Source organism: Phacochoerus africanus, chromosome 5, assembly GCF_016906955.1.
Source record: "Phacochoerus africanus isolate WHEZ1 chromosome 5, ROS_Pafr_v1, whole genome shotgun sequence".
In the NCBI taxonomy this organism is placed as follows: Eukaryota; Metazoa; Chordata; class Mammalia; order Artiodactyla; family Suidae; genus Phacochoerus; species Phacochoerus africanus.
Window position 1 is genome coordinate 5,506,861 of NC_062548.1, and position 13,607 is coordinate 5,520,467.

General features: G+C 60.4%; 1 protein-coding gene across 3 annotated transcripts in view; it reads left to right on the forward strand.

Annotated features, from left to right (window-relative positions):
* WIPI2 (WD repeat domain, phosphoinositide interacting 2) overlaps positions 1-12,745 on the forward strand; it is a 31,038-nt gene extending 18,293 nt beyond the window's left edge. For all 3 annotated transcript variants that reach the window (XM_047779458.1, XM_047779459.1, XM_047779460.1), the window contains 10 exons: positions 2,012-2,181; positions 3,328-3,424; positions 3,775-3,872; positions 4,240-4,332; positions 7,241-7,311; positions 9,133-9,240; positions 9,954-10,118; positions 10,898-11,005; positions 11,268-11,398; positions 12,129-12,745. In XM_047779458.1, coding sequence (XP_047635414.1) covers positions 2,012-2,181; positions 3,328-3,424; positions 3,775-3,872; positions 4,240-4,332; positions 7,241-7,311; positions 9,133-9,240; positions 9,954-10,118; positions 10,898-11,005; positions 11,268-11,398; positions 12,129-12,241 — 1,154 coding nt within the window. In that variant the 3' untranslated portion in view covers positions 12,242-12,745. The remainder of the gene's footprint in view (positions 1-2,011; positions 2,182-3,327; positions 3,425-3,774; positions 3,873-4,239; positions 4,333-7,240; positions 7,312-9,132; positions 9,241-9,953; positions 10,119-10,897; positions 11,006-11,267; positions 11,399-12,128) is intronic.
* Positions 12,746-13,607: the final 862 nt, after the last annotated feature.

Below are 13,607 nucleotides of genomic sequence, written 5' to 3' on the forward strand. Positions count from 1 at the left end.
AGCGGGAGCCCGACAGCATGGAGAGCTTGTCCCCCGCAGGAGTGCGCGCGGCCAGGGGGGAGCCGCGCGTAGACACGGCCCTCCCAGCCCCTCCCAGCCCGTGGCGTCCACTGCTCACCCAGCAGGCCCTGGGTGTACTTCGTCCCCGCACCCCCGGTCCTGAGGCACAGGGCGTGACGGGAGCACGAAGGTCTGGTCCCTGGTCCCCAGGGAAATTTTACTGCAGACTTCTCGTTCTGGGTGACGTCTCCCCTGACTGGTTGGCCTGACGTGGGAGTGCTGCTGTGCCCGCTGCTGGAGATACATCAGCCTATGAGAACAGGCCGAGCCCTGCCCCCTGTGCTGGCGGTCACTCCTGATTGTGCCCTTCAGTCAAGGGTCAGCAGCTCCCCTGAGATGCTGCCAGGCAGGCAGGCTTGAGACTTGCCTCTGTTGTTGTTGTTCTTTTTTTTTTTTCTTTTTAGGGCCACACCCGCAGTACATGGAGGTTCCCAGGCTAGGGGTTGAATCGGAGCTAGCCTGCACCACAGCCACAGCAACGCAGGATCGTTAACCCACTGAGCAAGGCCAGGGATCAAATCTGCAACCTCATGGTTCCTAGTCAGATTCGTTTCCGCTGAGCCACGACAGGAACTCCTATTCTTCTTGAATAAAGCTTAGTTTGTAGCTGCCGGAGAGAGATGTGATTATAAGTTGTGTAAAAGTGCCTTTGATTAAACTGCTGTGAAGAGCGTAGAACCACGCACTTGATCTTGTCTCCTCTTCCATTCTTTGTAATAGCGAAATCTTGGTTTTTTCCACACATCCGTGCAGCATCACTGTAGATGTGCCTGGTGACTGCTGCCCAGCAGTCGGGACCTGATGCTGATGCTCATGAGGCTTCAGACCCTTTGTGAGGACTGACGCCGGCATCTCCCTCCCTCCACACAGCCTGTGTCTCAGTACAGGGCCTTGGAGAGCCTTCTCGTTGGCTTTGGCAGTTTGGTTCCTAAACTCACTCAGGCGTGTTTTTAGTGAACAAGTGACTTCAGCCCCAGAGCTCCTCCTCTCCTGGAGGAGACTTTTCAGGTAGCTCTGTGCATGGTTGTGGGCGTGGATTTTCACAGACGGGGGTCCTGTTCCCCAGGGGGTCGGACCTCCCAGGTCCCCCGGGCTGACCCGTCTGGCCGGCTCTGTCCTCCGAGCCCCGTTCAGGTCCAGATGGAGTGTGGCTGGGGGTCGTTGTTGGGTTGACCACGGCGCATGCTCTGCCCCCGGCTCAGCTGGACTCCCTGTAGCTCAGCTGGAGACAGCCGCACGTGGGAGTCGTGTAGAGTTTGGCTCTGGGACTTTCCTGCCTTCCAGAATTCTCTTTGTTGCTCAATCCGAACTTAGCCAAGCTATTGGCAATAAAACAAAGGGGGGCTAGGAGAGATTGGGGTGCGGGGGGGCCGTCGGTGGAGACGGGGGTGAGGCAGTAGCCGTGGAGGCACTGTAGCTGCTGTCTCCTCTGCAAGAGGCTGTGCACAGTTTATAATACACGGTCTTCTGAGTGGGGGTGTCCCTACCTCCAGCTGGAGCTGCCAGCCCCTCGTTGCTCCTGACAGTAGAGTGGCAGGGAGCCCCATTTACAGACAAAGCTAGCCCTCCAGAGATGGAGTCATCCAAGGAGCGCCCAGGGCCTGTCACGGCAGGTGCCGTTCTTGGTGCCAAGGGTGTGGCCGTGAGCTGGCAGCTGAAGCCTCTGTGCTGGGGGGGTGCTCATGGTCCAGTGGGTTTAGGGAGCTCCCAGCGAGCCAGTGAAGAAGGTGGGCACAGGGGACCCGGGGAGGCAGTGGCAGGGTGACGGGTGTGGAACGGGGGGGCTTCTCCGTGACGCAGGTTGGGGGGCGGCCTGCACGCGGCTTGTCCGGGCCTCGTGAGCGGGGAGTTGGACCTAGCCTGCCTCCTCACGCCGCGCGCGCGCGGAAGCCGTGGGCCCGCTGGGCCTGTTGGAGGCGCGCACTCCCATGTGGCTCTTTGCTCCTCTCAGCTGACACGGAGGACGTGTGCATCGTGGAAAGGCTCTTCTCTAGCAGCTTGGTGGCCATCGTCAGCCTCAAAGCGCCCCGCAAGCTGAAGGTCTGCCACTTCAAGAAGGGCACTGAGATCTGCAACTACAGCTACTCCAACACCATCCTGGCCGTGAGGTTGAACAGGCAGGTGAGCGACGCTCCGACCTGGATCCGCTGCCGGCGCCGCGCTGGCCCGTGTCCCCTGTCTTCAGTGGGGCTCGTGGCCGTCGCTGTCCCCCCGGCCTTGCGCCTGCTCACCTCACCCCACCCCACTTGACTCTGGTCTCTCGTCTCACACCAACCCTGTTCCTGGCAGTGCCCTCGCCTCTGCCCGTTCCCGTGCTCACGCCTCAAGACCCGAGCCTTCTGGAATTCTCTTCTGGCTCAGTGGGTTAAGGTTATAAGTGTTACTTTTTAAATAGAAATCGGGCGTCTTTTTCCTTTTTTTAAACTGTTAATTTGACTTTTAATTTAAGGTGAAGGATCTATTACTTTTTTGTGTCTTTCCCCAAAGTTCATAATGCGCGTCTGGCCTGGAATGTGGGCCTGGTGGCTGGCACTTGAGTTTATTTTGTGAGGTGGTTGCGTCGCGTTTGCTTCCTCTCAGAATACAGCCCTGTCCCGAGGGCCTTTGGCACACCCTGGATGCAGGCAGGTATCCTGTGCAGGCACCGCTCGCCACGTGGCTGGCTGTGGGCCCTGCCTGCCACGCAGCCAGTGGTCTGTGAGGTGGGTGGGCCCACGTCTTCACAGTGGCGGCCACCTATGTGCATGAAGCCAGGTCTGTGGATGGCAGAGGTTGGTTAAGGGGGTAAATTATAAGACGTGGCGCGTCGTAACGTGTGCGTGTCCGTTCACGTACCAGCTCGGGCAGGGACGCGGGTGGGCCGCTTGTCCCGCTTGGGTAAATCACCCTCCTGGCGCAGCAGCTCCGAGTTCCTCTTCTTTAAAATGGAGCAGGAACATAGACACCTGCAAGATAATCTGAGAGCAGAGGGAATTGTTACACTCCCCCACATCCCTGGGTTTGCCTTTCATCCCGCTGTGCTCGAGCAGCCTCAGTCCTGGACGGCAGGCTGCACACCCTCCCAGGCCCGGCCGAGGTTCCGAGAGCCAGACAGACACGCCACATGTCCCTTGGCTGGCGTGACCGGTTTCCGTGCCGTCGAATGGCATCCCACAATCAGAGGGCCCGACCCAGCCGGTGGCCGAGGTGGCCGTGGGGAGGGGGGGCCGGCGCCCTGGTGCCGGGCTCCGTCTTGGTGCTGGGTTCCTGACCGCGTGCCTCCTCCAGCGGCTGGTCGTGTGCCTCGAGGAGTCTCTGTACATCCACAACATCCGGGACATGAAGGTGCTGCACACCATCCGGGAGACGCCCCCGAACCCCGCAGGTGAGCCCGCCGCCCGCCGGGCAGCCCAGCTCTGCCTTTTGAAGGCAGGGCGGGGAGGGGTCTTCCTCCTCTGAGGTCACAAGTGCCGTCCGTCTGACGCCGGTCTGGTGACCGCGTACATGGTGGATTGCTCAGCCTCCCCGTTTGAGGCGGCAGCATTTCTAACCGGAGACCGTCCGCCTGCGTGGACGGTCCTGCTGCCCCTCCGCTGGAGGTCTGGGGGTGCGGGACTTAGGAGGACCAGCCCCGCAGCCACCGCGCTGCATCAGAGCCCCCCTTGGTCTCTGCTGAGAGCAGGCTGACCTCGGTGGCGGGCCTGACCCGCCTCTGTGGTCGCGCGTCGCCCGCAGGCCTGTGTGCGCTGTCCATAAACAACGACAACTGCTACCTGGCGTACCCCGGCAGCGCCACCATCGGGGAGGTGCAGGTCTTCGACACCATCAACCTGGTGAGTGCGTCCCCGGGTCGCCCCCGCCACTGCCCTCCTCCGCAACGAGCCCTGCGGCGCCTCCGGCCTTCGCGGGTCCTGGGCTCGGCCCCTCGATTTCCGCTGCCACCCGCGTCAGGCCGAGCAGGTCTGGGGGATGCGGCGCCCCCATGCTGAGCGCCCGCCTAGCGGCGAGCGTGCTGGCAGCAGTGGAGAAAACTTTCTGGAGAAGTTGCTTTGCCTTTTGGTTAAAAGGTTTTGAGCAGCATCTCCTTGGCCCCCCTGGCCCCAGTTAATCAGGGGGCCGTGGCACTTGTATTGACTGCGCTCGTGGGTTCGTACCCCTGTGGGTGTTTTCAGCTGATGTGGTGTCTGTTTCCCCTTCCAGAGAGCTGCGAACATGATCCCGGCGCACGACAGCCCGTTAGCCGCCCTGGCCTTTGACGCCAGTGGAACCAAGCTCGCCACTGCTTCCGAGAAGGTAAGGCCGCTGCGGCCCAGTAGAAACTAGGTCAGAAGTTTCGACACTCTGTAAGACTCTGTTCACGCAGACGAGGCACCAGAGCAGTTTCTGCATCCACCAGCTCATGGCCAAGCAAAGGCCACATCCCGCTGTCTGGGCGCGAGTCGGGGAGACGGGCGGGGCCCTGCTGTACTCGGCCGGGATTCCTTAGCGTCCTTGGGGGGTGTTTGGTTGTTTCTGCCCTTTAGGGTGGGTTTCCCGTGTTCCTCGGAGCCATCTGACTAGTGTGCTTAAGTCTCAGTATAAATCCTTTCTGTGCCTCTGCGTGTGAACCTGAGTCTCCGGTGAGAAGACCCCCCCCCCCCCGGCTTAAGAGGACGAGGCCTTTTGAAACTCCCTACACGCAGGACAGAGTGGCTCTGGCAGCGCCTCCCGCCGGCCCCTCTTCTCTCTTGGCCGCGTGGCACCGGCGGCCTCGTTCTGCGACCCCACTGTGTCTTCTCCCTCCTCCACCTTGTCGCCTGTGCCTTGGCTTGTCCTCTCTCCTCTGCTGCTGCCCAGTTCGGCGTTGACACTTTCTCACCGAAAATCAAAAGTAGCCTCCCTCCCCGCGAACCAGCCAAGTGCGGGACAAAACGCCGGCTGGCTTCGCCCGCCTTCCTGCGGGGGCTTGACCCTCACGTCCCCGAATACCGATACCGCTCTGCAAGGGTCGCTCCCTGGGCCCTTGACACGCCTTCGTCTCATGACCCCTCGGCAGGTAACCTTCTCCTGCTTTGTGACGAGGGCTCGGAGAGTTAAGTCATCGGCCCAGGGCCACCCGGCTGGGCAGCGACAGCGGGACGGGACTCCAAGCCTGACTGCCTCAGACGCTGGGCTGGACAGTCACGCTATCACCCGCCCTTTTCCCTCCGCCAGCAGGATCCCATCCCTTCGTGAATCCGAGCCTTATCTTCATGGTTTTTGCCGGGTCTTAGGAGGCCCTAAAGCACTTTGTGGAATTTCAGGGCTAGTAAAAGAAGACTTTCTCGTCTGGACTCTTTTTTTCTGGCCACACCCAGGGCATGTGGAAGTTCCCAGGCCAGGGATTTAGCCATTGCGGTAACCTTGCCAGACCCTTAACCAGCTGCGCCGCAGGGGAGCTCCAGGACCCTTGATTTGCTTTACAGAAGACTCCTAGTTCATGGCATCAGGCCACCAGTGGCTTCTCAGCCCCGCTGTGCCCTGGGTGCCAGGGCTGTGCCGAGGTGTGGGGCTTGATCCTGCTTCCAAGAAACTGCAGTCTCCCTATGACTGACAGCTCTTAGTTAATTAGTTTCAAGCAGTAGGTATGCCATTAAAAGTATGCCTAAATCTGAAAGTTTAGGCTGCAAAGGACAAAACTTTTGCCATGGTTCTTTTTGGTCATGGGTACACTAGTTACTTCATTCCCCCTGGTTCTCAAGAATTACAAATTTGGTTGATGTCCTTCTATTCAGAGAATCGCTATCTTTTTTTTTTTTTTTTTTTAACGTGGCACCTGCTGCACATGTAAGTTCCCCAGCCAAGAGTCACATTGGAGCTGCAGCTGCGGAGCGCACCACAGCCATGGCCACATGGGTCTGTGCCACATGTGTGACCTATACTGCAGCTTGTGGCCATGCTGGATCCCTGACCCACTTAGTGAGGCCAGGGATTGAACCTGTGTCCTCACTAGAGGCGGTATCAGGTCTGTAACCTGCTGAGCCACAGCGGGAACACCCACGAGAATCACTGTCTTCATTAATATTTTCAAAAGGGGACCCATTCTATCTTCAGCTTGATTTTTAATGCTGGTTATTACGCCATTGTAGGAATTTACCACCACTTATTTAGACAATTCCTGGTGTTCTACATTTGGGTTTTCTGTAGGTTGGGTTTTTCGTTTGTTTGTTTTTTATGTTTATAAACACGTGAGATAATCTTTTTTTCTAATTCGAAGCATAGTCGACTTGCAGTGTGGTGTTCATTGCTGCTGTACCGGAGAGTGATTGAGTCGTGCGCACACGTGGAATCTTTTTTATATTCTATCATGGCCTGTCCCGGGCCGTGGAGTAGAGTTCTCTGCTGTGTTGTCGTTTATCCCCTCCGTGTATAAAGCTGGCATCTGCTACCCCCTACCTCCCAGTCCCTCCCTCCCCACTGGCAGCCACAGGTCTGTTCTCCTTTCCCGTGAGTCCACTTCTCTTCTGTCGATACGCTCGCTTGTGGCATATGTTAGATTCCACGTAGAAGTGGTATCATGTAGTATTTGTCCTCCTCTGACTCATTTCACTTTGTATGAGAATCTCTGGTTGCATCTGTGTTGCTGTACGTGGCTTTATTTCATGCTTTTTTATGGCTGAGTAGTATTCCATTGTGTATATGTACCACATCTTTGTCTGTTCACCTGTTGATGGACATGCAGCTTGTTTCCTTGTCTTAGCTATGGCAGCAGTGCTGCTGTGAACACGGGGGTGCATGGATCTTTGTGAATTGTAGTTTTGTCCAGATAGATGCCCAGGAGTGGGGTTGCTGAATCATATGGTATTTCTATTGTCAGTTTTCCCAGGACCCTCCAGGCTGTTCTCCACAGCGGTTGCACCAGTTTACATCCCCACCAGCAGTGCAGGAGGGTTCCCTTTTCTCCACAGCCTCTCCAGCCTTTGTTATTTGTAGACTTATCAGGTCCATTCTGACTGATGTGAGGTGGTACCTCGTTGGCATTTTTAGTGGCATTTCTCTGAGAAGCAGCCACATTGAGCATTTTTTCACAGGTCAGCGTGATAGGAAGTTAACAGCGAGCGGCGAGTGTGAAGGGGGTGGGCCTGCGGGGCCCCCGGCGCAGGGCAGCTGCCGTCGCGCTGTCCCTGCGGGGCTGAGTGCACTCCGCTGAGAGCCCTTTTTCCGTCCTCTCTCCCGGCCGCAGGGGACCGTGATTCGGGTGTTTTCCATTCCAGAAGGACAGAAGCTCTTCGAGTTCCGGAGAGGCGTGAAGAGGTAAGGGGTGTCAGTCTCCCCGGTCGATTCTGGGGCTTCTGTCTTCTCTGTGACTCACAGTGGAAGCTCAGCCGCTGGGGGTCCCGGTTCCGTGACCGGCATTGCAGCCTGGCCGGGCGGTCCTGTGGGGCTCTGGCGTCGTGGGAGGGAAGGGGACCTTCCTGTAGAAGCAATCTGGGCTTTGTCTGTCCGAGGGTCCCCGTGCGCACGCGGGGCCCTGGCCGGATGGCCCGCGGGTGTGCAAGGAAGAGCTTGCGTGGCCGGACCCGGGGCGGACTGGGAGCTCCCTTCCCGTCAGCAGCCCCCCTCCTCCTCTCTGCTCGGAAGACCTGTCACCAGCTCCCCGTCACCCCAGCAGATGGCTTTGGCCCTTTGTCTCTTCTTTTTCTAAGAAACCCCAAACCGCAGTCCCCATGCGGCGCCCCCTCGGCCTCCCCGTCTGACAGCTCCCGTCTCCGGGACCCGCAGCCGCCCTGCGCTGGGCCCGGCGCCCTCTCCTCCCCAAGCCCACGCCGCCTCGTGTCGCCTCCCTTCCTTCCCCCGGTTCTCCTTCCTCGCTGCTCCTGCTGGTTCCCTCCATCTCTGTCTCGCCCCGGAGCCTCTTCCGGCCCCTCCCTGGGCAGCCCTGTCCCTCCAGAGCCTTGTCTCCCGTCTGCCTGTGACCCTTGGTCTCTACGAGTGGCCCAGGCCACCTGCTAAGCGGGCCCACATTTCTCCTACTCGCCGGGTGCCAGGCCCTTCAGCCACCAGCCCAAGTGGGGCCCCGTCTGCCCGGCCCTCACACAGGCCGTCTCTGCGTGGACACCTGTCCTTGATGGGGGCCCGATCCGGAGGGCCTTCCTGTCACCCGTGCACCCGGTCTGGCAGCGGGCAGGTGCTGGCCTCCCCCTGTGCACCCCGGGCCACGTCCCCACCGGCCTCGCGTTCGCCTTGGTCTCGGCTCTTGGCCCCCGGGCTCCTCCGTCCTTGAGTCTGAGCCCGAGCCTGGTCAGAGCTCGTTCTCTGACGGGGTGGCCGTGATGCGAGCACGGCCCTGTCTGGAACCTCCCACTGCCCTCCGCTGCCCGGGGCTCTGTTCCAGACCCCGGATCGCCGTGCCTCCCTTTCCCGTCACCCAGTTCCTCCCACGCTCAGAGGTGGCGCTGTGACCGGCCCAGCCCTTCCCGCCCAGCTCGTGTGGTGGCGCCTTCGCTCACAGGGAGTTTGGTGCCTGCACACACCCTGCTCCGAGCCCCACTACCGGAGTCTCAGCCCTGAGCCTCGGTACAGCGCGGGGCACGTCCTGAGCTCCCAGGAATCGTGTTGAATTGACTAAAGCCCCTCACTTGCCCGGGCTAGATGCACCTTGTATTTCTGGGCTTATGAGGAAGTAGGCTTTTATTTGGTGGTTTGGAGACTTTACGGTGCTTTTCAAGATAAACAGTCGCGTCTCAGCGTGTTGACAGTTTGCTGAAGAGCGTCGTCAGGGCTGCCCGTTGATCCTCCTCCCCGTTGAGAGTTGCGGTGGCCGCCGTCCTGGGTCTCCGACCCACCTGACCGCTGTCAGTCCGGCCTCGGTCACTGAAGACGGTTGAGGTCCCGGTTCCCTTCGTTTCCTGGACGGTAAAGAAAGTCGTCCCCGGAAGGGTCCGTCGCCTTTCGGACGCTCTCGCTCCTTAGAAAGGTGTTTGGAGCCGGTGACGGACGGGCCTGAGACGCCAGTGGAGCCCGTGCGCCTGTCACGGGGCCTCCCTGCTCCGACCGCCTTCGGCCCCCGGGAGGGTGCGGGGGGCCTCGGCCGCGGCCCCGGGCGGCGGCGTGACCGGCCCCTCCCGCCCGCAGGTGTGTGAGCATCTGCTCGCTGGCCTTCAGCATGGACGGCATGTTCCTGTCCGCGTCCAGCAACACCGAGACTGTGCACATCTTCAAGCTCGAGACTGTGAAGGAGAAGTGAGTCGCACACACGCCCCTGTCAGAGGGGCACGGGGCACCTGCCCATGCCCGGGGCTGGCCCGCCAGGGGAGCAGTGAGCGGTGCTCCCCCCCGAGCGGCCGGAGTCCTCGGGGAGCGCGCTGCACGCGGGCGGTGGGCTGAGCCCCGGCACGGGGAGCCACGCGGCTGGTCCCTCAGCGCTTCTGAGACGGCCGCCTGGGGGCGCTGGTCTCGCTGCCGTGGATTCGCATGGTCAGGGGGCGGCCCTCGCGCCCCCCCGGAGCAGCGTCGTTGCCCGTCTGACTGTAAGGAGCGGTTAGGCGGACCCCCGGTGTGCACGAGAGGAGCAGCATCGGGGCCGGTGGCGGTGGCGGCGGGGCAGCAGCCGACGGGAACAGTGGCCCTGAGGCTTGGGGGCTGCCTGTTGGGAAGGTCGGGGCCAGGGAGCCTGAATTTGGCCGTCTGTGTCCTCACATGCTCCAGAGCAGGGGCTACGCGTGGGCCGTCATCCCAGGCGGCCCCCACGGAGGCGCTTGAGAGGCCCCTCTCCAGACCCTCGAGGACACGCTCTGTAACGTCCCCAGGGTTCCGAGGGCCCGTCGTCTCCTGTACCCTCTCCTCCCTGGAGTCTAGCAAGTTCCAGGGCTGACACTGGCCCCTGTGTGAGCGGGACGAGCTCGGGCTGAGCTGGCGTCCAGCCCTGCGAGTCTGACGGCGTCTCCCGCTTGCAGACCTCAGGAGGAGCCCACCACCTGGACGGGCTACTTCGGGAAGGTGCTCATGGCTTCCACCAGCTACCTGCCCTCCCAGGTGACAGAAATGTTCAACCAGGGCAGAGCCTTTGCCACGGTCCGCCTGCCTTTCTGTGGCCACAAGAACATCTGCGCGCTGGCCACGTGAGTAGAGCGGGTCCTCCCGCCCCCCACCCCCGCCCCGTGCAGCCAGCCCGGGGGCCGGCTTCCCCCCGATGAGCTGCGCGCTGAGACCTCAGGTCGAGGCAGGAGTCAGGAGGGCAGTGTGAGGTGCGCCTTTGCTGGCAGTAGACGTGGCCCTGTCTCTGCATCTTCTACTTTCTTTCTGCTTTTGTTGAGAATGCGTAACACGTTCATAAGACGATGTCATGGTCAAAGCCACGGGAGCGAGCCAGTGCTTAGCCCTGCCTTGGGGCCTCTGGCACCAGCAGCCTCGCCTGGCTGGAGGCCCCGCTCAGCAAGTCCGCTCAGGACACATCTCCCGAGCACAAGAGGCTGGCTCGAAAATTCAGTGACAGCACATCTGTGATTCTGCGCATCTCAGGAACATTATTCTGCATGCTTTTTATCCAACTAGCATAGTCGAAAAGCTCATGAAAACATCTGCCGTTAGTAAAATCAGAGAAGCCACGATCTGCCCTTGGTAAAATCAGAGAAGCCACGACACCGATTTTGTTTGCACCTGCTGCGTGGTCGGCAGTGTGTGTTCACACTGAGTGCCCTGGCCCTGAGGTCTCGGCCTCGAGGAGCAAAGCGGACACAGCTTTTATCCTCTTAGACGTGGACATAGGTCGAGCGCTCGAAACCGAAGTGTGCTTGTTTGGGGGTGCTTTCCTGGGCAGGCAGAAGGCCAGGCTGCCGGTTGAATAAGCGCTTTGCGGAAGTTCTGGTCCTAGAATTTGGTTGCATTGTATTCTCAACAGAATCCAGAAGATTCCGAGACTGCTGGTGGGAGCCTCTGACGGGTACTTGTACATGTACAACCTGGACCCCCAGGAGGGCGGCGAGTGCACCCTGATGAAACAGCACAAGTAAGGCCCCGCCCCTGCCACGCCTCCCGCGCGACAGGCTGCTGGCAGGCGGGCTTGGAGGTGTGCCCTGGGACACAGAGGGGCCCGGCGCTGTGCGCACCCGCTCTCCGCACCTCTGCCCCTTGGCCGGCGCTCTGTTCCTCCTGTGGGGGCCTCGGGCCTCTGCTTCCGCAGGTCGTGCGATGACCGCGTGCGTGCCCGCATCAGGAGCCTGGCGCTGCTGCGGGCGTACACCCGACAGCTGCTCCCTCTCCTCCCCCAGGCTGGACGGCAGCATGGAGACCACCAACGAGATCCTGGACTCCACGTCTCACGACTGCCCCCTGGTGGCGCAGGCCTACGGCACGGCTGCGGCCAAGGGTGCGCCGGTGCCTTCATCCCCGACCGCACTTGGTAAGGGCGGCGGCCGGAGCCTGGAGGGTCCGCCCCGCTGGCCCCGCGCGGCTCTCGGGCTTCCTGCTCTTCCCCTTCCCCAGGGCGGGGGCCTGCGGGGCGCAGGCAGGGACCCACTGTCGTAACACACCGTTTTCAGGGCCTCTTGAGGCAGAATTCACTGTCTTCATCTTCGAAGAAAAAGCGGCCCTCAGGGTTTTGGGTGCACGTGAATTGGCCGTCCCCTGACGGGCGACTCTCCGCCAAGATCCCCGCCCCCCGGTGTCTGTCCTCGGTCCTTCCGGTCTGCCTCTGTGGGGGTTCCGCTCGCAGGCCTGGCCGCTCCTGGCGCCGGGCCCCTGCCCCCTCCCGGGATGGGCGCGGCCGTGTGCAGTCGGGCCCCCGGGTGCAGGTGTTGGGCCCCTTGGGAGCCGCCTCCCCCCGAGGCTCCCCTGACGCATTCAGCGAGGCTGCAGGTGGCTCGGACGTGAGGTTCTCCTGCTCACAGTGACTCTCCTTTCCAGTTGGAGGCGCTTTGAGTGTCCATGCCCCGTCCACTACGGACGGTGCCTCCCGTGCCCCGGCGCCCTGTCGCCGTAGCTCCTGACACTCTGGGTCTTCACCGGAGTCTGACCTAAAGCTCACCCGTCCGGAGTGTCACTGTGACCCCCGCTGCCCCACGTCCAGGCCCGGGCGCCACCTCGGGGTCCTCGTGCCGGCCCGGCCCTGAGGCTCCCGCCTCTCTCCGCAGCCTACACGGACGAGCTGGGCGCGGCGGGCGGCGCGGGTCTGGAGGACGAGGCCAGCGCCCTGCGGCTGGAGGAGGACAGCGAGCAGCCTCCCATGATTCTGCGGACGGACTGACCTTGACCTGTGAACCCTTCAGAGCCCTGAGGCAGAGGACACTGACAGAGGACTTCATGTGATGCTGCTATGAACTTTGACCCGAGATGGGGCGAGGACGGCAGAGACTTCAAGAGGAAAACAAAGCTTGTAGCTGTGGTTTCATCCCACGCTGTTGAGAAATACATCGTTTTCACTTCAGTGGCTTTTAATCTGGCTTATAAGTTTTAGCTTTTTGTTTCTTTTCTCTTTTTGCCAAAATTAACTGTTTGGTGGAGCCCTCGAAACCTCCTTGCTTTGCATGTATTCCTGTGCCAAGCCCGCCTGGGGGAGCTAGCGCCGCTTGGTGAGAAGCGCAGGTGGTGGGGTTTGACTCTGCACAGCGTGTGGCGCGCCCGAGGTGGCGGGCAGCGCGGGTCTGGTTCTGCTCAGGCGGGGCCGGCGTGGGGGGGGCTCTCTCCCCAGAGCCCCTCCGGGACCACTTTCCCCGTTTTATTTTGTTAATTAAATTTTTTCCAAATTGGATTCTTCTGGGATTTCTTCCGTGGTGGATCTTGGTTTCTGATCTTGTTTTCCGTGTGGTTATTAGAAGAGGGAGGCTCTCCCTGATGGCGAAAACTTTTCCTGCTAACAGCACGTGAACTTGAAAGAGCACCTGGGAGTCCTGCAGGAGAGGGCATGTTGTGTCATTAGATTTTCTGGTCTTGCCTTTAATCTTCCTGTTGAACAGCTGTGCGTGTGTGTTTGGTTGTGGGGGGTTTTTTTTTTCCTCTTTTTTTCAAGGACCCTTTGTAGCTGTTTCTGTGCCCATAAAGCACAGAATTAAGACGTGGTGGGCCCTCAGGTTAGGCTCGTACCTCGAGCTCCACGTCCACAGGGACGCTTCTCGCCCGGCTCGGGAGTGGGGAGGAAGCCGGCTGGGAAGGCCTCCCTACAGGGTGATGTGTGCCTGCTTCCACCTTAAAGGTTGTTCAGAGTCCTGAGAGATTGTGGTCACAAGTTCCAGGACTTGCCTGCTTTCCCTTCTCATTTTTGTAGAATTCAAACAACTTCCAATACCTCGAGCTCTCCATTCCAAGCCAAGACACTTAGCAGTTGAAGTTTTGAGAGGTGTGGTTTTGTTTGTTTGTTTGTTTGTTTTCCCTTTTTAGGGCCACAGTCTCAGCATATGGAGGTTCCCAGGCCCAGGGTCAAATCGGAGATAGAGCTGCCAGCCTACACACACCACAGCCATAGAACACAGGTTTCGAGTCGCATCTGCCACCCATACCACAGCTCACGGCAACGCCGGCTTGTCACCCCCAGGAACTGGGAGTTGTCCTTGAGCTGACCGTCCACTCTCACCGCTCGGCTCCAAGGTCAGTCCCCGTGCCTCAGGCTGCCTGTC